The sequence below is a fragment of the Balaenoptera borealis genome (assembly GCF_965194805.1).
Source record: "Balaenoptera borealis genome assembly, chromosome: 8".
Lineage (NCBI taxonomy): Eukaryota > Metazoa > Chordata > Mammalia > Artiodactyla > Balaenopteridae > Balaenoptera > Balaenoptera borealis.
In genome coordinates, this window is record NC_138865.1 from 40944159 (window position 1) to 40965120 (window position 20962).

The 20962-nt window shown below is 45.4% G+C and overlaps 1 protein-coding gene and 1 long non-coding RNA gene across 5 annotated transcripts in view; one reads left to right on the plus strand and one right to left on the minus strand.

The window, feature by feature from the left end:
• Positions 1-20962, plus strand: part of FRMD3 (FERM domain containing 3) — a 380805-nt gene that overhangs the window by 304415 nt on the left and 55428 nt on the right. For all 4 annotated transcript variants that reach the window (XM_082401188.1, XM_082401187.1, XM_082401186.1 and 1 more), the window contains 6 exons: positions 2156-2243; positions 3795-3883; positions 6924-6987; positions 7812-7900; positions 17118-17192; positions 17497-17565. In XM_082401188.1, coding sequence (XP_082257314.1) covers positions 2156-2243; positions 3795-3883; positions 6924-6987; positions 7812-7900; positions 17118-17192; positions 17497-17565 — 474 coding nt within the window. The remainder of the gene's footprint in view (positions 1-2155; positions 2244-3794; positions 3884-6923; positions 6988-7811; positions 7901-17117; positions 17193-17496; positions 17566-20962) is intronic.
• Positions 1-20962, minus strand: part of LOC309633029 — a 329590-nt gene that overhangs the window by 87406 nt on the left and 221222 nt on the right. The gene's annotated exons all lie outside the window — the stretch shown is intronic.

Sequence of the window (20962 nt, forward strand, 5' to 3'; positions counted from 1 at the left end):
GAATGGTTCTGGGTGCTTCAGGCAACAGATAACAGGGCAGCCATCATGGTGGTTGGGCAACTGCATCTGGAACAGTTGGGCAGCTTTGACCTCTTCCTCTGCTTCCCTTATGCTGAGTCATGGGCAGCAGCAGGCTTGAGCTGGAGGTACCTTATGTGGACGACATCCAGAAGGAACTACAACCTTCAGCCTGAAATCAAGTTACTAACTCACACTCTTCCCATGTGGCCTGTCTTGCCCTTCCCTACAACCTCTGGAGGCCACTGTATTAAACAAATAACATAAAATACAAAGATGAGCATCCAACCAAGAATCACCAAACACTTAAGGAAACATCAATTCATTGAATAAGACACTCTGATTCAGCAAACCAAAGGGCTGTCACCAAGAAAACAGCATTAATGGAGTAACAGGGATTGGACTTTAAAAGAAACAAAGTGGATATCCTCGGAGGAGTAAGAAGAGTTTATTCCACAAAATAAGAACAGGCATCTGTTTCAAGAGCCAAATAGACATTACATTAGAAATGAAATATTTAATTGATATTTTAAAACAACTCATCAGTGGGATGGAAAGCAGGATGCACACAGCTGGAGAAGAAATTAATGAGCTGGAGGTTTGAATAAAGAAATAATTCAGGGGCTTCCCTGGTGGCGCAGTGGTTGAGAATCTGCCTGCTAATGCAGGGGACACGGGTTCGAGCCCTGGTCTGGGAAGATCCCACATGCCGCGGAGCAACTGGGCCCGTGAGCCACAACTACTGAGCCTGCGCATCTGGAGCCTGTGCTCTGCAACAAGAGAGGCCGCGATAGAGGCCCGCGCACCGCGATGAAGAGTGGCCCCCGCTTGCTGCAACTAGAGAAAGCCCTCGCACAGAAACGAAGACCCAACACAGCCATAAATAAATTAATTAATTAATTAATTTAAAAAATAGTGAAAAAAACCAATGTGTTTAAAAAAAAAATTCAGAATGTAATACAAAAAGCCTTAGATTTAAAAGAATGAAACAAAGGTTAAAAAGACATGGAGGATAGACCTAGGAGTTTCAAAATCCATTTGCTAGAGTCTCTCAAAGGAGAGAAGAGAGAGTGGTTGAGGTGAGGAAGAGGCGGGAAGGGAAGAAAAGAATCGAAGAAATGGTCAGAAATGAGCTGTTGGATTACAAGGGTCCCCATAGTGCTGATCTTTATGAATAAATAAAGATGCTCCTTAGACATATCAGAGTGAACATTCAGGGTAAAGAGAAGATCTTGAAAGGCTTTACAGAGAAGGAAGATGGGATACTGTTTTCATTAGAGGCATGAGGACTCTTCGCTGTCTTGAGGGGGTGGGGAGGGAATCCATCTTTGAGGAGAGGCTTGGGTGGAAATAGAGTTAATATTGCAATATAGTTTTACATTGTGAACATAAAACTGCATTCCTGTTGTTAGCAAACTCTTCTTGGTTGTTCAGGTTACATATTATCCTTGGAGAATGGTTCGGATTCTCTAAGATACATGTGAGATACTGTTAGTCAAAGCAGAGTCTCTGAAATGCTGCACAATCCTGGTTTGGAAGTTAGCCCTGAAAGGGCTTCATAGCCATCTGTATTTGCAGCCCCCTTTTTCTGCCTGGGGCCAAGACCTTGTTTACCACCCTGGAGGACACAGCTAGGACTAGAAGTGGCTGAGATTTCCTTTCAAAATCCAGGGCTTTCCAATGGAATGGTTGACAGCTCTTCTTACCCGGATGGCTCTGTTTAGGCTGCTGATGGGGTAACAGGCTTGCCCACTTGTACCCTGAGCAAAAAGAAATGCCATTTATCCTGGATAATCTTTTAAAGTAAGTAGGAAAGAACAGATGCTGAGTTTTAGCTCACATTAAGATTGAATTTGCGAGGGCCTGCTTATTGGTAACTTGATAACCTTGATAAACTGTCCAGGTCACTGGAGCCCTCACAGTACGTGTGGGTTTATAATGGAACAGTTAGCCCTGGAACATGGGCTCAGATTTCTTAGCAAAGGGCTCCTCGTGGGGAGGAAGAATGACCAGTCTTACTATTTATGGGATTTCTCTCTTTATTTAGTTAAGAAGAGCACATTTTATTGAATGAAAGAACTCCATGTTTCTATTATTTTTCATATTAACTCCCTAAACTTTTCTTGTGTGATTTTAGAGGCCAGAGCCCACCAGTTGCTGAATTTAACTTACTCCTGAAAGCTCACACTTTGGAAACCTATGGGGTGGATCCCCACCCATGCAAGGTAACTGCCCCTCCCTGCAGGTCGACATATAATGATTGTTTTGCCCAAAAAAGAGTTAATTGGTATGCAGGTCTGGAGGATCCCTTCTAGGATATTTCCACAGCCTGACCCATCGCCCCTAATCATAAGGGACAACAGTGGGCTGCAGTCACATGTTTGGGTAGTAGATTTTCTCTATTGGCCTCTTCTAATTGCTTGCTAATTCATTCATCCATCAAATGGATGGTTTTACTCCTGAGAAGTTATAGGATCCTAACAGGTTTATTTTCAAAGGCCATTGCCAGCAAGAATGCAGTCTTTAAAAGTGGGTAAGTGGAAGGAAGAAAGAAAGGTTTAAAATTCACATTAGGAGTATGTATTTGTTTTTCTTTTTTCCTTTTTCTCGAATTAATACTTGACAGCATTTGTCTCAAGTGGGAAACCCAGACCACCTGTATCAGAATCACCTGGGCCCCACCCCAGGGCCACTGAATCAGAATCACTGGGGGTGCAGCTGGGGAATCTGCCTTTTAAACAAGCTCCCAAGGTGAGGCTCAAGCACATGTTTTCCAGAAATGTTTTACGAAAACAGTGTTCTTTCCATATCCTAAACTATACGTCAATCAGACTCTAACCTGAATTCTAAACTAAGAGTTTATATCAGCCAGGCTCTTAAAGGTATGTTTTTGAGTCATACTAGAACATTTTTTTACCCAGATGGGACCAGCTAATAGTATTTGGTGAAGTCCTCGTGCTAGAGATGTAGCTCCGGCTGCTTATTAGAAGGACCTGGGAAGCTTCATAATCTCCTGTTGCCCAGTGCCATCAGAATCTGTGAGGGTGCAGCCCGGGCAGAGAACCAGTGGGGCCTGTTTACAGTGGCATGTGCATCTTCTGGCTCTGCCCGCACAGTTATTTTAGAATATTTGCCAGATGTCTCTTCCTGCTAATGGTATAAATCAGATTATTCCATTTAGTGAATTAGATTTTATCCACAAATTTGAGCCTCTCTGTCTGTTTTATTTATTACTTGGAGACTGACTTGATTTTTGTTGTTGTTATTGTTCCTTTGCCTTCCCTTATCAATGCTTAGTTTTCCTGGTGGAGGCTGGAATCAAAGTAGGCATTTCCAGACATGTCTTTATATTTACATTGCCAGAGATCCTGTGTGGGATCGAGTCCAGTTAGATTAGACACTCAGGGATTTGGTTTCAGGGCTAATGACAACCAAGAACAGTTTGCCCACATTGTAGGGCAGATCTGAGAACTCAGGCAGCCCCAGAATGCACTTGGAAGTAGACTAGTGGTTCGGGACTAATCTGTATTTTCCCAGGAGGTTCCTGGTGAGGCAGAAGGCCCATTCCTCAGACGGGAAAGGTATACATTCCTGGCCCTCGCCCAAATTTTAGGCGTACTACGGTTGGAAGTCCCATCTCAGAAGCTTAGTTTATTTCTACAGTTATTGTAATTAACCTGAAATGAACCCAGGGTGAGGATGAATAAGCATATCATTTTTCCTTTATTTTATATTCCTTAATCCAAATATGTTTTTATTTTTTATGTTTTTTTCAGGATTCAACAGGCACAACAACATTTTTAGGATTCACTGCTGCAGGCTTTGTGGTATTTCAGGGAAATAAGAGAATCCATTTGATAAAATGGTGAGTAGTGAGTACTTCTTCGGAAAAAATTGTTTAATCTTGTTTTTTTTATTAATCTCGTTTTTTTTCCCCAGCCTTTGACTTTTTGCTTGGAAATGTCAGGTAGAATGCCCAGGATCCATTTCTCTGCCCCGGAACTTCTTATAAAGAGATTATTCATCTAAAAATGGAACCCAATCTCAGTTGTCTTAGACCTCGGGAGACCTGGGGTGTCTCCTGGGCTCGGGGGGCTCTGCCTTCGAAGCAACGGTGTCCAGGATTCCTGGTGAGGAAACACTGGCCAGAGGGGTGACCACGGGGTGGGTCAGGGCAGGATACATGTGCAAGTTCCCTCGAATAACTCAGGACCCCCTCTCTCTCACTCACTTCATTCCATTCTCTTCTGTTGAATCCTCGCTGTAGACGCCCCCTTTGTAATCCAGTGTATCAGTGACGATGCTTTTGGCTCAAAGGAACAGGAATGTCTGCTCACAGTGGCTTACAAATGAGAGGACTGATGATCTCAAACAGCAAAAGTTCCAGGGGTTGGGCAGCCCCATGGTCCTTTAACTTAACTGCCTGACAACACTGTGAAGGACTTGAACCCCTCCATTCTCTTCTCTGCCATCCCAGGGTGGTGGGTTTTATCCCCAGGCTTGTGCTCATAAAATGGCCATGCATGCAACTCTGGCCCTTACATCTTCACACAGCAACACTCCCTGAAGGAGAGCAGCCCCTTCCATGTGTCTCATATTAAAACAAGGATAACTTTTTCAGAAGCTCTGTAGGAGACTTCCTGTGTATCTAATTGGGCAGGATAGGGTCATATGCGCCTCCTTAAACTAATTCTTCCAAGAAGCATTCCATGATGAGGTTGGTCAAATCAAGGTCCATCCTTTTGGGGCTGGGAAGAGCATCATGTGCATGAACAGTTGATCTAGAGGAAGAATAAAGTCTGGGTTGTGTCCGGAAGGACATGGAAGGATGGACCGGCAGTGCCCACTATGTCCAATCAAGGAACAAAGTAGCTTTAGTAAAGAGTGAAGAAAGCTGAACATTTTATATGCGTTGGAATATTGTAAGGGCTTAGTCTTGTTCATAGCTTCAGCTTGATTTGGTTCCCTCCCTGATGGTCCCTGACAGATTTGTCACCCAGTGTCTCACTGAGTGGTGGGCTCACTCTTTTGGCCTGAGTCCTTGGGTCTGAAGTTCTTGATGGGCCAGTGGGCATCCATCCTCAGTCCTGGGTTTGAAATGCTCTTTTGCACTTACCTGAACCTCTGTTTCATGGTTCTGTTAGCGTCAGGGTTTCTTTCAGCACTCTTTATCAAGTCCCCCCACCACCGCTTCTTGTTACTCTCCTCTTAGCACCTGCCTTCCCTTCAACCCTTCTCTACCAGATTAGCATCAATCAGCTCACGTCCACTTTGCTCCCTACACCTTCTGCTCTTTCTTATCAGCCCTCTCTTTCTAAGAATGCTAATTTATCTAAGTATCGTCTCTTCCCTCTCTATCACTGCCTTTATTCATGTCATACTTTCAGTTCCCATCTGTGCCCACTTATTCTCTTCCTCCACAATTATCATTCTCAAACTCTCATGTGCCTCTAATAAATCACTTAACTCTCTGTGTCTCAATGTACTCATCCATAAAATGGGCATCAGCTATATCCGACTGCTTTACAGGAAAGAAAGGAGATGGGGGAGAAACAGGTAAAATAGTGTGTGTGTGTGAGTGATTTGATTTGTGAACAAGGATGTTTTATGAATGTATAACATGGTGGAGTTACCAATTTTCTTCCCTGTATGTTCGGTACCTGTAAAGAAGCTCCAATGTTAACCACACTTCAGTCCATTTCAGAGTAAGTTCCCTAGCGATTTCTGCTGACTTTGGGGAGCATGGGTAATGCGGGCAGGGACTTCCCCCATCCTCTCCTAGGACTACAAAAGGCTTGAGGATCCTGAGGGTGTTTGATTCTCAGGTACTAGTCAACTTTGGAGTAGCTGGGTTAAAACCTGACATGTCTCACGTGCAGATTAATTGCAAGTCTCTCCCGTTTGGGGCTTTAGTTTCTTCTTGGGTACACTGAAGAGTTGAGATGGACAATTGCCAGACCATTTGTTTCTGGATTCTACGTCTTGGTGCTCCTGGTGGGGTGCTGATGTCATCCCCATCCCTTCCAGCCACGGCTTAGGCACATATTTGTAACAGCCGTGTACATGTTACTAAAATAAAGTTTCTTCCCACGTTAAACCTAGTTTTGTTTTGTTTTGTTTTGGTTTTGACATCCATTGAGCTTTGTCACTCTTGCAAATCCTCTCCACAGCTTAATATGACCTCACAATTCCTTTTCCCCCAGGAAAAGCACAGGGGCACACATCACTGTCCTAGGAATTAGATCAAAGGAATAAAAATAGAATTCCCTCCTCTCTTTACACGTGTCTCCTCACCAAGGAGGTGACCTTAGGTCTACATTTCAGTCAGATTTTAACTGAGCAGCTCCTTAAGATGAAGCCTCAAGTCTTTTGACTACAGTTCATCAAGTTGTCCTTAACAATTTTGAGCATCTCAATATCTAATACAGTTATTCATTTATCAACAGGGAGAGCAGAAATGAAAATTTTGCATTGTGGTGTGTGTTTCTTGGAGATGAATGTGAAAGGTTACAGATACTGTGAATCCATATTGTTTCATTAACCGAATATGAAATAACTACATTCTTCCTATCTCGCAAAATGGGCTGACCAATTAACATTGTTCTGATCATTAATGTTCATGAAACCCCTAGAGCTCCTTGGAGGAAAGGTGCAGCTTAACGGTAAAAAAATGGAATAAATAATTCTGAGCTGCCTACGGAGCCTCTCTTGGGAAGAAAATTGCTGTATCATTCACTTGGGGACTCTTCGCTGTTCATTAGACCTTCAGCCGTGATAAGATAATATCTCATTTCATTGCAGTCTGCTTGGCATTTGTGAGTCAGGCAGATTCCTATGGGAAAGCCAGGTACCTTGGTTAGCTGCTACTTTTTTTCTTCTCACCCAAAGAGATTTTCTTTTCTTAGGTCGGATGTCTGCAAATTGAAGTTTGAAGGGAAGACATTTTATGTGATTGGCGCCCAGAAGGAGGTCAGAAACTGTTTTTCTAGCTGTCTGTTGTTGTGTGTGCAGGTGTGTGTGTGCAGGTGTGTATGTGCAGGAGAAAGAGTCAAGTGTAAAATGTGCCTTTAGTCATGTAGCCCCCAAAAGACCACGATGTTAAAGTTTGTGATGAAACTGGAAGTTTGGAGTTAAATAAACACCGGCTTTGCACATTTAAGAATAAATTCAGTGAGCAATACTGTCCATATACCCCTGTGTAAAAATTAGACTGTGATAGACTTGAGAAATAGAAAATTGAACTTCCCCCTACCTCTGTAATTTGCCAGAATGATGAAACAAATGAATAATACTTAAAGATAGCTATCAGCCAGTGCTGGTTAGAGTTTTATAAACAGAGTCTGTAAGTCCAGGGAATCTTAAAATGTAGGTTGGCTTCATCATTTGGGAGGAGGCCATTACCGAAACTTTGAGCCTCAGAGCTAGGTCTGGAAGTTTCTGGATTTTCTTGACCCTAGTTTTTGGTTTAAGCACTAGATATTCAAGAATGGCAAATAAGTTTTTAAAGTCATCCAACTCTGATTGAGAGTTAGACAATGCTTGGAGTGTTGAGAAGGATTGTGAAGCTGTTATTTATCAGAAACAGGGCCTGGATGGGTTAGTAATATCTGCAAAGGGTGAGGAAGGGGGGAATACCATTTCAGGGACACTTCTAAGAACACAGTAATGCATCAGTTACTTCAGATCTGTTTGCTAAGCGGCAGGATGCAAATAGGTAAATTCTTGAAGGAAAAACATGAAAAACATACACTGTGTTTAACATGCCCTTTCTTGTTTTGTTATTTTTTTATTAGAAAAAAGCCATGTTGGCATTCCATACTTCAACACCAGCTGCCTGCAAGCATCTTTGGAAGTGTGGGGTGGAGAACCAGGCCTTTTATAAGTAAGTAGCTTTTATTCATTTAATCATAGGTTTTAAAAGCACCCCTGGAACCCTTTATGTTTTGCAAACAGCTGCATATTCATTTCTTTTAATATAGTCCTTTTTAGTATATTTAAGTGAATTATAAATTTGGTGCATTGTTCAGGGTGACTCCCAACCACTGTTGGCCTGATCAAGTCCTGAACTTTATTTTGTGTTGGGTGTTTCCCATAGAATTGCTGTGGGCTTTTTTTTTTTTTTCTTTTGATATTGCTATTTCCATCCAGCCTGTCATAGGATCTGTTTTCGGTTCGTGTCTCCTCAGAAGCAGACCTTGAGAAGAGTTTTGTGCAAGTAGTTTCTTTGGGATGTGGTTACTGAACATACCAATAGGGGAGTGGAGGAGGGAGAAATAAGCAATTTAGGACACGTTATTGAGCAGTCACTACTCTGAGCAGCTGGGTTCAGCTCTGCTGGGGAACTCTGGCAGACTGTAGAACATGCCTCAAAGTTCTCCCACTGACCAGCAAGGAGGTTGGGCTGTTTATGTACTAATTCCCCATTCATTTTGGCTTAGAGACACTTACGAGGGCAGAGTTAATACTCTCTGGCCCCTCTGGCTTACTCTGAGCATGGGTTGAATGTGCTGTCAACACTAGAAAAAGAAACCTTGGGCAGGGAGTCACACATGTTCATAGTAAGAAGGCTTCAGTATATAGAGATGAGAGCCAAAGGCCTGTGGGTGGAATGCCATCAGAGTCTAGGACTGTAGAAAGTCATTGCTGGACAGGACTTCAGAAACCATCCATAAAGCTCTCAGCTTTCAAAAGAGGTTAAAATTTAGGATTGTTCCATGAGTTCTAGCTTCTCCTCTTTGAGACACTTGCTGACTGGAAGAGCAGTGGTGATGGATGCGGTCAGGAACCTAGCCAGCCCCGCCTGGGGTATCAGCACCGCTCACCCCTGGAGCTCATCCAGGTGGCTTTTGCTCTATTCCCCGGCCCCCTCCCCACTGAAATACTGTCTTTCTTATTAGACTTACCTGAAAATGCTGAATCTCTGAATGTCCTGGGCTTTGGCTGACAAGGACCATCAAGAGAATGAAGGCTGGAACAGTGTTTTTCAAACCCCTTTTCAGCCACAGAACTCTTTCCCTTAAACAGAAAGTGTAGGCAAAGCCTAATACGTAAAAAGGATAAAAATAGAGAAGCTGTGTTGTTGGTGGGGACCAGAGTTGGGATTGGGGACTGGAGACCCTTCACTCGTTGCTCACTGCTCCCCAGGAGGTTGGGTGACCAGTTGTGTGAGTTTGCCCGGGACTTTCCCAGGTTTAGAATGAGAGTCCGGTGTCCCAGGAAACCCCTACATCCTGGGCAAATCCTGTCAGGGGCATGAGATGATTCACAAAATGCTGTGCTTCTTGGAAGGATGATGCGTATCAATGAGACCTCAAGGCATCTGTGGGTCCCCTGCAGTGTTTGAGAACTGGTGAACAAAGAACACCTGATGGCCTCTGAAAAATCAGCATGTCTAGACCTCTCCTTCCACGTGAGAGTGGACAAAAGGAAAGGCAGACTGTCTGGTGCTCTTAGTCTTTACTTGGAGCCTGCACATTTTTTTAATTTTGTTTTTGTTTTTAATCATTTTAAAAATTTAGATAATACTCATATACCATAAAATTAACCCTTTAAAGTATATATTCAGTGGTTTTTAGTATAATTCACAAAGTTATGCGTCCATCACCACTATCTAATTACTTAGGACATTGAGTAGGTGTTTTTTTTTGCACACATATTGTTTGTTTGTTTTAATTTTTAATTTATTATTTATTTATTATTTGTATTTTTGGCTATGTTGGGTCTTCGTTTCTGTGTGAGGGCTTTCTCCAGTTGCGGCGAGTGGGGGCCACTCTTCATCGCGGTGCGCGGGCCTCTCACTATCGCGGCCTCTCTTGTTGCGGAGCAGAGGCTCCAGACGCTCAGGCTCAGTAGTTGTGGCTCACGGGCCCGGCTGCTCCGCGGCATGTGGGATCTTCCCAGACCAGGGCTCGAACCCGTGTCCCCTGCACTGGCAGGCAGACTCTCAACCACTGCGCCACCAGGGAAGACCCACACATATTGTTTTATCACGTGTGAGCAAGTCAGTTGGTATATTTAGTCAAATAAAGGTAAAAACAGAATTGAAAAGAGGGGGAAGAAGGGGAAAAAACCCCACAATCGAAGGAATCCGTTTTGGATATTTTGGGATACACTCATTACCTGGCAGCTAACAAAGTGGTCTGATAATTCTGTCATTGAATGGGCCAACTAGGCATATCAAAGAAACCACTTCCAATCAACTGTAGATGCTTCAGAAGACCCAGGGAGTGCAGCTGTGAGCACAGGTGGCACCCTATAGAGTTGGCCGAGTCCTTGCATCAACACCTCTGCTTTGGTTGGGACAGGCTACCCCATCTCTCCCATTAGGACTTCTAATCACTAATATTTGTACTGATCTGAGTTTTGCCCAAAGCTTGTGTTCCTCCATTGTCCCATAACCATCCCCGTTCCTTAGGAAAGAGGAAAGATATAGCTCGTCCTGACCCAGCTGTGTGACCTTGGGCCAGTGGCCGGCCGCAGCCTTCTCATCTGTAGAATGGAGGGAACTGGGACTCAGGCATAGTTTGCTTGCATCACTGTGGCCTAGTGTTAAGGAGTGTGGGCTTTAGAAGCCAACAGACTTGGGTTAGAATCTTGACTCTGTCGCTTACTAGCCGTGTGGCCTGGAACAAAACACTGAACGCTTTGAGCCTCATCTTTATTTTTCATCTGTAAAATGTGATTGGCAATCCCTGCCCTGCAGTGTTTAGTTCTGCCAGGCACATTGACCATCAATAAGCGGTAGCTGCTGCTATGACTATGACAACTACCCCCTCCACTAACGGTGAAAGTCTTTCGAGTGCCAGTTGGTCGCTGAGCACAGTCACTTCTGAAGGGCTCTGATTCTGTGACACTCAGGAGTGGGCCCCTGCTTCCTTCCCTGCTCCATCCCTTTCCCAGGCAGTGCTTTTGGCCCTGCTTCCAGTTGACCGGCACTGTGCCTTCATGGTTTCGGCTGGCAGAGCAAGGGCCCTGATCTTGTTTTCTGGGTTGGGGGTGGTTTGCTCCCTCCTTTTCACTTCACCTGCCATGAGAACAGGGAGGCCCAGTGGCCAAGAATTCCCTAGTGTGCTTTTAACACATGACTATGATGCTAGTTGTCAGCTGGCCCGGGGCCACTGACCAGGTTTGAAAGCCCTGACTCTGAGATTTGCTGCCTGGGAACAGAGCCCAGAAGCAGAAACTCTGATTCTCCCTCCTGCTCCGAACCCCAGAGGATCCCCAACACAGACTTACATAGTCACCATCTCAGAGCTTGCTCTATGCCGTGTGTTTTTAGGTGCTACCACCTAAAATGAGCACTGGGACATGCCGTTTCTGGGCGCTGATTCCCTGAAAGCACACTGGATTCCCTGAAGGGTTCAGTGGCTCCCTGGTGCTTCCATCTGATGAATCTTTATCTCACACTAGCTTTATGCCACGTCAGTGCTAGGCACTGGGGACACAGTGGAGGCTCAAATGAAACTCTCTGTTCCCAACTTTGTATGGAATTGTGTGCAGGACATAAAGGCAGTCCCTGATAAATTCCTTATCTGGAGTTAGTGTACATTTTATCAAAGGAACAGTATTATACTTGGTTGTCAAGGACCCAGAGTATCTCCCTAAACTGACACCTCTCACACTTTAGTGAGCACGTGAATTACCTGGAGATGCTGTTAGAATGTGGATTCAGGTTCAGTAGGTCTGGGTGGGGCCCAAGAGTCCATATTTCTAATAAGCTCCCCAGTGATGCTGAGCTGCAGGCCCATGGACCACACTTGAGTAATAAGGCTCTAAACCAGAGGTTCTCAGCCTGACTGCATGTTAGAATCAGCTGGGGGAGCTTTTAAACAATACCATCGTGGACCCTACCCCTGACCCAATTAAATTGGAATCTGGGTCCTCACAAAATGTGTACATGAGTGTTCATAGCAGCATTCTTCATAATAGCTAAACCAAATGCCCATCAACTGATAGAAGGATAAAGGAAAGTGGTATATCCATACAGTGGAATATTATTCAGCCATAAAAGGAAGGAAGTACCTATTGATTCCTGCTACAACATGGATGAAACTTGGAAACATGATACTAAGGAGTAGAGGAGATAAGGAGTGGAAGAAGGAACGGACTGCCAGTGGGTACAGGGGCTTCCTTTTGGGGTGATGAAAATGTTTTTTTGATGAACTTTTAACTTCGTGCATTATACTGAAAACCACTGAAACATAAAATCTAAAAGGGTGAACTTTATGTTATGTGAATTCTATTTCAATAAAGCTGTTATTTTAAAAATTCAGAATCTGGGATGAGGGGACTAGATGTTGGTAGTAATACACCTTTCCCAGGAAGTGTGAACCTGCGGCCTAGGGTTCAATGCTCTAATCCAGTGATTCTCAAAGTTAGGGTCCCTGGACCAGCTTCAGCATCCCCTGGGAACTTGTTAGAAAGGCAGATTCTTGGGCTCCAGCCCAGACTTACTGACTCAGAACCTTGTGTTTTCAAAAGCCTGCCAGGTGATCCTGATGCTTTCTGAAGTCTAAGAACCTGCATGGCTAAAGCATTATTTTAAAAATACAGACAAGCCTGGGTTTGCAGCCTGCTTCCTCCAGCTTCTATGATGTGACCATTGTTAAGTGACTTCACCGTTCTCTACCTCAATTTCCTCATGTAAAAATGTGGATTGCTTCCTCCTAGGAGAGAGCTGTGAGGATGAAATGAATTAGTGTATTTAAGATGCTTTGGATGGTGAATGGCCCCTAGTAGGTGCTCAATAATAACATATGTTGTTATTGCTCTGATTACTCCAGAAGCTGTAAACCATGGGAAAAAGGGAAGTTGTATTGTTAGTTCTAGAGGCGGCCTTTAGAGCACCACCCAGTGTGCTGACCTCCATCCCCAGCCCCTGTAGTAGCAGGTACCAGAGGAGAGAAGCTAGAGGCAGGGGTGAGTGGAGGCGTGTTCCTGCAGAGCTGTGCTGTGTGTGCATCGGATGATACTGACACTCAGAGAACACTTTGCCTGTTCCAGACACTGTCCGCATGTGTGCACACCTCACATATATTACCCCATTTAAAACACACCTTCAATGTCAGGAGTGGGCACAACTCCCTAGTGCCATGGAAGGGTACAGTGGTCTCTGGGTACAGTGGCTCTGCCCTGGCAGTTCTGGGGTGGGGGTGGTAGAGAGCTGTGACAGCAGAAAGGAAAGCAGTGATGAAGCCACCATGTGAATACACAAGTGTTGCCAAGTCATGTGCTGGTCAACTGGGGACTGGATTTCTCTGTGAGGTCAGATGTTTGAGAATAGTCAATGCTTCTGTGCTGGAATTTTGATGGGGAGTTGGAGGTGGAAGTGGGGAGAGGGCAGGCCTGGAAGAAGGTCGGAGGAGAGAGAATTGCTATTTTCACTAGGTTGTGCCTTGATTGCCTTCGTTGGGAGGAAGACTTTTGCTCTGGGCTCGTTGATGGGAGAGCCTGGGAACAGAGAGCTGGAACAGGTCAGCTAGAGCTAGAGCAGGAAGGCTCTTTTATTGGCCTTCAGAGTGTTTGACACGGTTCCTGGGATTGGTCATGGCTTAGAGGATTGGCTTTGGTAGCTCAATAGTGAGAAGGCAATACAGAGGTCTGGAGAGTGATAATGGGGGTGGGGGAAAGGGAGAGAGGGAGGGAAAGTATTATATAATGAGCAGGTAGTACTCTAGGTGTTTTCAAATCATCTAATCTCATTTAACCCTCCTCAGAATACTATGAATTAGGTATTATAATACCCTTACCCTTTAAAAAATTTATAGAGAAACTAAGGCTCAGAGAAGCTACATGACTTGACCAAGGTCACAGGATCAAAAGCAGGAAAGAACCTGGACCCTTGTTTCTTCAGGTAAAATGCCACCTGGGAGTCATTCAAGGAGAATATGGGGACTCAGAGTTTCTCCAGTGCAAGTAGGCTGCCTTGGAATGACCTTGGAGTGTTTGATAAAAATACAAACTCCCAGACCCCTCTCCAGACCTGCTTTATGAGAATCTGTAGGGATGCAGCCTGAGAGCTGGTATTCTTAACCCCTACTCCAGGGGCAGCTGATGCACAGCCAGGTTTGGAAGGACGACTAGGTGCATGTCCTGTGACCCAGCCACCTTTCTCTTGCCCCCGTGCATTTCCTTCCATCCTACTCTCTGTTTCTCAATTCCCAGGGGGTTTGTGGGGTTCAAGCTCTCAGAATAAATTCCCCTGTTAAAATTCCATTAAATATCTCAGCCCAAACATTATCGGGCGTCTCCCTGGACATTTGGGAGGGTGTGGGTTTGGTGGTAATGCTCTCGGTAGAGTGTCTATGAGCAAATGAAATCATGCAAATAATCATCAAGGGCACTCAGCTGCCGGGAAGAAGCCAACGCTTTTTTTCAGTCCTCTCATCCTGAGCAGACAGCTGTTCACTTTCTCTGCACAACGTGCCTTCTGACCTGTTTTTGTTGAGGCACTCTGGGTTTGTGTGAATGCAGTGGAGCACTGAGGCCACCCACCAAGGGGCTGTTCTGGGTGTAAGGAGAAGACAGTGGCCTCCACAAGGGACTTGGAGGGGCAGGAGCTGAGGCTGGACCGGTGAGAGACAGAGCCGCCCACTGCTGCCCAGAAGAGCCCCCTGTCACCGGAATTGCTGTGCTGTCCACACCCCTTTGAGCTTCTGGCATCTTGCATAAAATGGGCACAGAGTTGAGTCTGAATTTCAAAACCTGTAATTAAGGGCTTCCCCGGTGGCGCAGTGGTTGAGAGTCTGCCTGCCAGTTCAGGGGACACGGGTTCGAGCCCTGGTCTGGGAAGATCCCACATGCCACGGAGCAACTAAGCCCGTGTGCCACAACTACTGAGCCTGCGCGTCTGGAGCCTGTGCTCTGCAACAAGAGAGGCCGCGATAGTGAGAGGCCCGCGCACCACGATGAAGAGGGGCCCCCGCCTGCCGCAACTAGAGAAAGCCCTCGCACAGAAACGAAGACCCAACACAGCCAAAAATAAACAAATAAATAAATAAATTTAAAAGTCTTAAAAAAAAAAAACTGTAATTAAGACTCTTGTGGTGTGATGAATTGGGAGATTGGGATTGACATGTATACACTGATGTGTATAAAGTAGATGACTAATAAGAAAAAATAAAAATAAAAAAGATAACAACAACAAAAACAAACAAGCAAAAAGACTCTTAGTAATCTTTTTAGCAGACTTCCTTGCCCCGAGCACCCTTAGGAACCTAGAACAATAACAGCAAAATGATAAAAAAGCAGAAGCTGCTTTAAAATGTTTCTCCACCCTCCATCTCTGAGTACGTGGGAGCAACAACCCTGCTGAGAAGATGCGGAGAGGCATCCGGTGGTGGCAAATGTGTCAGGCCCACGGCTGTCTAGGGCTAAGGTTGGAGGTGTGGGGAGCAGACAGGTCCAGGGCAGGCACATCCTCAGAGGACCGGGCACAGTGGATGCTGCCCCACGTTAGCCAGCTTGCTGGGCCATCTTCTCCTCTTGACTGGGTGTGGTCTGTAACCTGGCTTTGGCCAGCAGCCTGTCCTAGGTGTCCAGACCCCCTGCGGGGTGTGGATCTCATGTGCTCTGCTTGTGCTTAGGGCTCCCACATTGTCTTCTCTGGGCCCTGACTTGGCAGGAATCCCCTTCCCTGGGCTTGCGCCCTCCTTCCCCTGCCCATCTTGCTCTCTAGATTTATCCTTTGTAGCCAGGGCCCTTCTCTGTAGGTTCAGGCAGTTTACAAGAGTGTTTCTGTGGCTTTCCATTGTTCTGAGGACAAAGACCAAATCTTTAACAAGGTCAAGTCCTGCTACATTAGGGGGGAAAACATGTGAGCCAATGTGTGTAAACCAACCGTAATAACAACATCGGGAAATGCATGTCAGATCATCTTCTTAGTTCTTCCAGGGCTCAGGCTCAGAGCTTTTGCCTGCTGGGCTTTCTGCCTAGAACACTGCCATCACCCGCCCTGTTAACACCTTCCCTCCCCTGGATCTCAGCTCAAAGGTCCCTTCCTCAGGGCACCTTCTGTGGCCCCCAGACCAGATCGGCACCACTTTCACGCCAACACTTTCGTTGCATCTTTTCCTTCATAAGTGCACCACAGCATGTAATTTACATCTGTTCACTAATTTATGGGGGTTTCTAGATGAATATCTAGGCCCTCTGGGCCTTACATTCCACAAATGCAAAGTCTGTGTCTTCCTGAGCTTAGCACAGGAATTAAGTGCCCTGTGCGGCTTCTGGGCAGCCCATGTTCTAGATTTTTTTTTCAGAGTGTTTTTGTTTTGTTCTTATTTACGGGAAGGGCTCAGAGGTGCTGAATCAGTCCTTGGCTGGGCATCTGTTCCTCGTGTATCTTAGTCATCGACCAACACGGGTTCTTTTTCTTTTTGGCCGCGTGGCACAGCATACAGGATCTAGTTCCCTGACCAGGGATCAAACCCACGCCCCCTGCAGTGGAAGCGTGGAGTCTTAACCACTGGACCACCAGGGAAGTCCCAGCGAGGGTTCTTTTAAAGGGCACTAGGTCGTGGTGACTTAACCCTTCTTAATACTCAGAAGCCAGTGATCGTTTCCATGGTGACATGGGCCCCTGATGCCATCCCCTAGAAAATACACAGTAGGTGGGTTCTATGTGACACGGTGAGTGACCTGCGTCACCAGGAAGCTGTTTTCTGCTGCAGCGCTGGTACAGGTACAGGCAAGAAGGTCCGTCCAGCAAGGAATTTAATGATGCCCTGTGACCCAGCCCACCCTCTCCGTATCGCTCAAGCAGAAACTGGGAAAGAATTCCTCTGATCATCAGTATTACCTGGTCCTTTTTGCAGGTCGTGTCCCAGTAGTAGATTATGAGACCAAATGTGTGGGTCATCCGCAGCATATAAAAGAATGAAAAAAGATTGCATAGAAAAAATCAGATTGCAATACACATGGTGAAAGTAACTTTTCTTTCAGGTGTGTGTGTGTGTGTGTGTGTGTGTGCGTGCGCTGAGTTATACAGTAAAATGTATTTCTTTCTTGGTGGTCAAAAATATCCGATTACCACACTCTATGGCATGTTCTGCTTGGACTTTCCAGGGTCACTGCCACCTCTCCTCTGCTTTCTCTTACAGGTATGCAAAATCCAGTCAGATCAAGACTGTGTCAAGCAGCAAGATATTTTTTAAAGGAAGTAGATTTCGATATAGGTGGGTACCCATGCTTCCATTTCGATGATGGGGTTGGGTTGGGACAGCCATTTGCGTTGGAATATGGTACTCATAAATCAGTGCACTTTGGCCTGTACCCGTTTTGGTCCTCCCTTTCCACTCCACTCATTTCTTATACCCACAGGGCCCCTTAAACTCTATAGTAATGTCCCCTCATAGAGGAGAAGGCACGGATTCCTAGAGCTGGGTCAGACCACTGTGAAGTTAAAAAAAAAAGTGTGCGTACCCCTCCCCTTCCACTCTGAGTGTCTGTGCACAGACACTGTGTTTCTGTCTTTTGCAGCGGTAAAGTTGCCAAAGAGGTGGTGGAGGCGAGCTCCAAAATCCAGAGGGAGCCTCCAGAGGTGCACAGGTGAGTGGGGTGGTCCCCAGGGTGCCGGGAGATTTCTGGGATGGACAGAAGGATTTAAAGGCTGGCTTCGCCAAATCCACTCTAACAAGAAAGAAAGTAAGGACACCAGCTGCCTGGCCCTATGCCGTTTTCAGGCCCTGATTCCTGGCATGGCACTCTCACCATCCCCCATATCTCACTCAGACAGATTTGGCTGGGTTCCATTCTGAGTTACTTGCTCTGTGTGGAGCCACTGCCCTGATTCAGCCTGGAGGGTCACGTGAACAAGCAGGAAGTGTGTGAGGCACGGGTGGCTGGGTTATCTCCTGGCTGAGTCCGTTGTCATGTCCTCCTAGAACTGCTCTCTCTTCCGGCCTCTGTTCATCAGATGTGGCCAGTTCCCATTGGCCCAACTCCTTCTAGGCTATTTCACACGAGGGAGTGGGGTACTCATCTCTCAGTGGACCCTTTAGTCCCAAAAGCCACTTAGAGGAAGGACGAACTTAGTCATTAGTGGGTCAAGGGTACGCTTCTACATTAACATGGCAATATATGTAATTCTTAGGAATTAAATATTCTCTTGATCGTGTTGTACTTCTTACCACCACAGTTTACACAAATCATTGTACATCTTAAACTTCAAACATGCTAAATATCTAAAGCAGAACATTCTTATCCTGATGTTCCCCCTTCTGAAGGCAAGATCGTCATAAGATATATTCTTTAGGAAGTTCCCACACAGTGGTGGGCACCGGCCCTTCCTTCCCCATCTTTGAACTTGGAGTCTTCCTGTGCTCAGATTTGCCCAGTCTCCTCTATCTCCAAGGTGATCCAGTGAACTGGGTGCCTCTCACCTTGTCCTTGGGGCTGTCAGGCAGGAGGAGGCCATGGCCTCTCAGAAGTGCAGCTAAGCCAGCCAGTGTGGGCGTCCAGACAGTGGAGCAGCCCGGCGCGGGCCCCCACACAGGGGAACAGGACCGCAGTCAGCATGCAATCTTGTGCAGATGTGTACAGAGAATAATTCATCCCTGGTTTTGGGTGACCCAGTGGGAAGCTGTCACATACAAGTCTGCAAAGCAGTCTCTCCTGCTTTGAGAAGCAGGACAAAACTGTGGGCAAGGGAATTTGGAGCGCCTTGGCTGGGACACCTTGGTGCAATACCTGTGAAAATCTTAGAGCTTAGTACCTGTTGATGACAATAGTCATTTTTTAATAGTCTTTTTATAACCCCTCCTCTGCCTCAAATTGTGGTCACTCAGTGCAGCAGAAACAAAAAAGAAGAAATAATTGAACATATCATTTAAATGTTTCCAGAATCTTTGGTCTAGAATGACCTCAGGGATCACTCAGTTTAGTGATTCTATTTTACAGATAAGGGAACTTGAGTCTCAGAGAAGTTAAATGATTTATCTAAGGGCATAAATATTTTGGTGGCAGAACTAAGCCTAGAACTCCAGCGTCCTGCTCCTGAGTCCTATCCTCTTTTCTCTGTTGCATCTGCCACCCTGAAAGCCTCTGCATTCTCCTAGAAGCTGGGGGGCAGACCTACCCCAGGGGCTCAACTGGGGGGCAGACCTACCCCAGGGGCTCAGCTTGGTTTTATTCTTCCAGCTTGAAGCTTGAGTGTTTGATCTTAAAATAAAAAGAAATACTCGATTCTGGAGAGTCCCCCTGATGGCACAAAGTAGGAAAGTGTTTTTAACAATATACTTTCAGAGAGACATATTCCAAATATACAGAGCTTTCCAAAAGCCCATAGTTACCATTGATGGATGATGGTTAATGAGATCAGAGAAGAATTTTTAAAAATACTTCTCTTTTAAATTTACGTTTGCACAATTTATGGGAATTAAGGCTTCCTAGGTCAAGGCTTCTCAAACTGTAGCTTGAACAGGGATCACCTGGGGATCCTGTTAAAATCAGATTCGGATTCATGAATCTGGCATTTCTAATGCTTTCCCAGATGATGGCCATGTGGCTAGTTCATGGTTTGCACCTTGAATAGCCAGGCTCTAGATAACTGCTGGGGGAGGGGGTGAAGGGAGCAGATTGGCCCTAGTGAAAAGCTTTTCCTGGAGTGGACTGAACCACCAGAGCAGATGGGAAATGAAGCATCCATCAATTTATAGTTTTTCTTTTCTGGAATTTGCTAAAATCTCCCAGGATATTACTGCAAACAAGGCTCTATAGGCCCGTTCGACACCGGTTCACATGTTCTTTCTTGCTCTTCCACTACCCGCTTTTACCTGTTTGTGAAAGCCTATTGAGTTCACATCCTCTGGATGCCTCTCTGGTCCTCAGTTCTTTGGCAGTATCTCTCAAATCTCTGACAATACAAGGAAGAATTTGTTTAAAGTAATAATACAGAGTAAGCTCTGGGAGGACAAAGCTTGTGCCTATCTTGGTTATCTCCATCTTACCCATCAATTAACACAGTGCTTGGCTATAGTAGGAGGTCAGTAGATATTTGCTGAGTGAATGTATGCACTAGGAGTGTGAGATGACAGCTTCACATCTGTAATTTTCTGAGACTTGAGATCTGTCCGTGGTGCTGCCCTGGGGACCTCACCCTCCCAAGAGGCAGCACTGTGGTCAGAGCCACAGTGATGTGTGCCACTTTCAGTAGCAACTTCTTGTTCCTTCCCAGTAGCTGGTTGCATGATAGGAAATGTTTCTCTTAAACAATTACTGTATTTTCGAATTGTTTTGACTTCCTTGATGTGGCTGTCAAAAGTGAGACTATAGTAATGAGCTCTCTTTATCTGGCAGTGCTCAGAGAGGCCTGCTAGTCTAGAATGGTGATGGTAAGGCTTCAGTCATCTTTCCTCTCACTTGAGATTCTCCTCATCAAAGAATAGCCAGTTCCTGGACTCCTACTCCTGCTGAGATGTGTGTGACACAGAGAAACACACACAAAGACTAAGAACACTGTCTTGGGGTTTTTCTTTTTTTCAAAAAGAGAAGAAGCCCACTCTCATGTTAGCTCACTGAACTTTGCAGATGACAGGATCCCCAAGTGAAACCCTATCGGCTGGCTACTTGGTGAGAATCACCTGCCCATTCCAAGGCCCAGTGAGGCGGAGGGCTGTAGCTCTGAGAGTTCAGGGTCGGCTCTTTAAGCCTCCTGGGCATAGAGCCACCACCAAGGGATACCCAGAAACAGCACTTGTACCTGAAATGAGCACCCATCTCGGAGTCCTGAATGGGTCTGATCTTGGCTGTGTTGCTATGTCGTGCATAAGTCACTTAACTTCTCGGATCATCAGTTTGTTCATCTATAAAATGAGATTCTTATATCTTTCCCCGACTTCTAGGTTTTGTTATGGGCATTAACATAAAGGGTATTAAAATTATAAAGTACCATAAAAATGTGAGGTGGTGATATTATTATTATTATCTCTCATCCAAAAATGGGAAG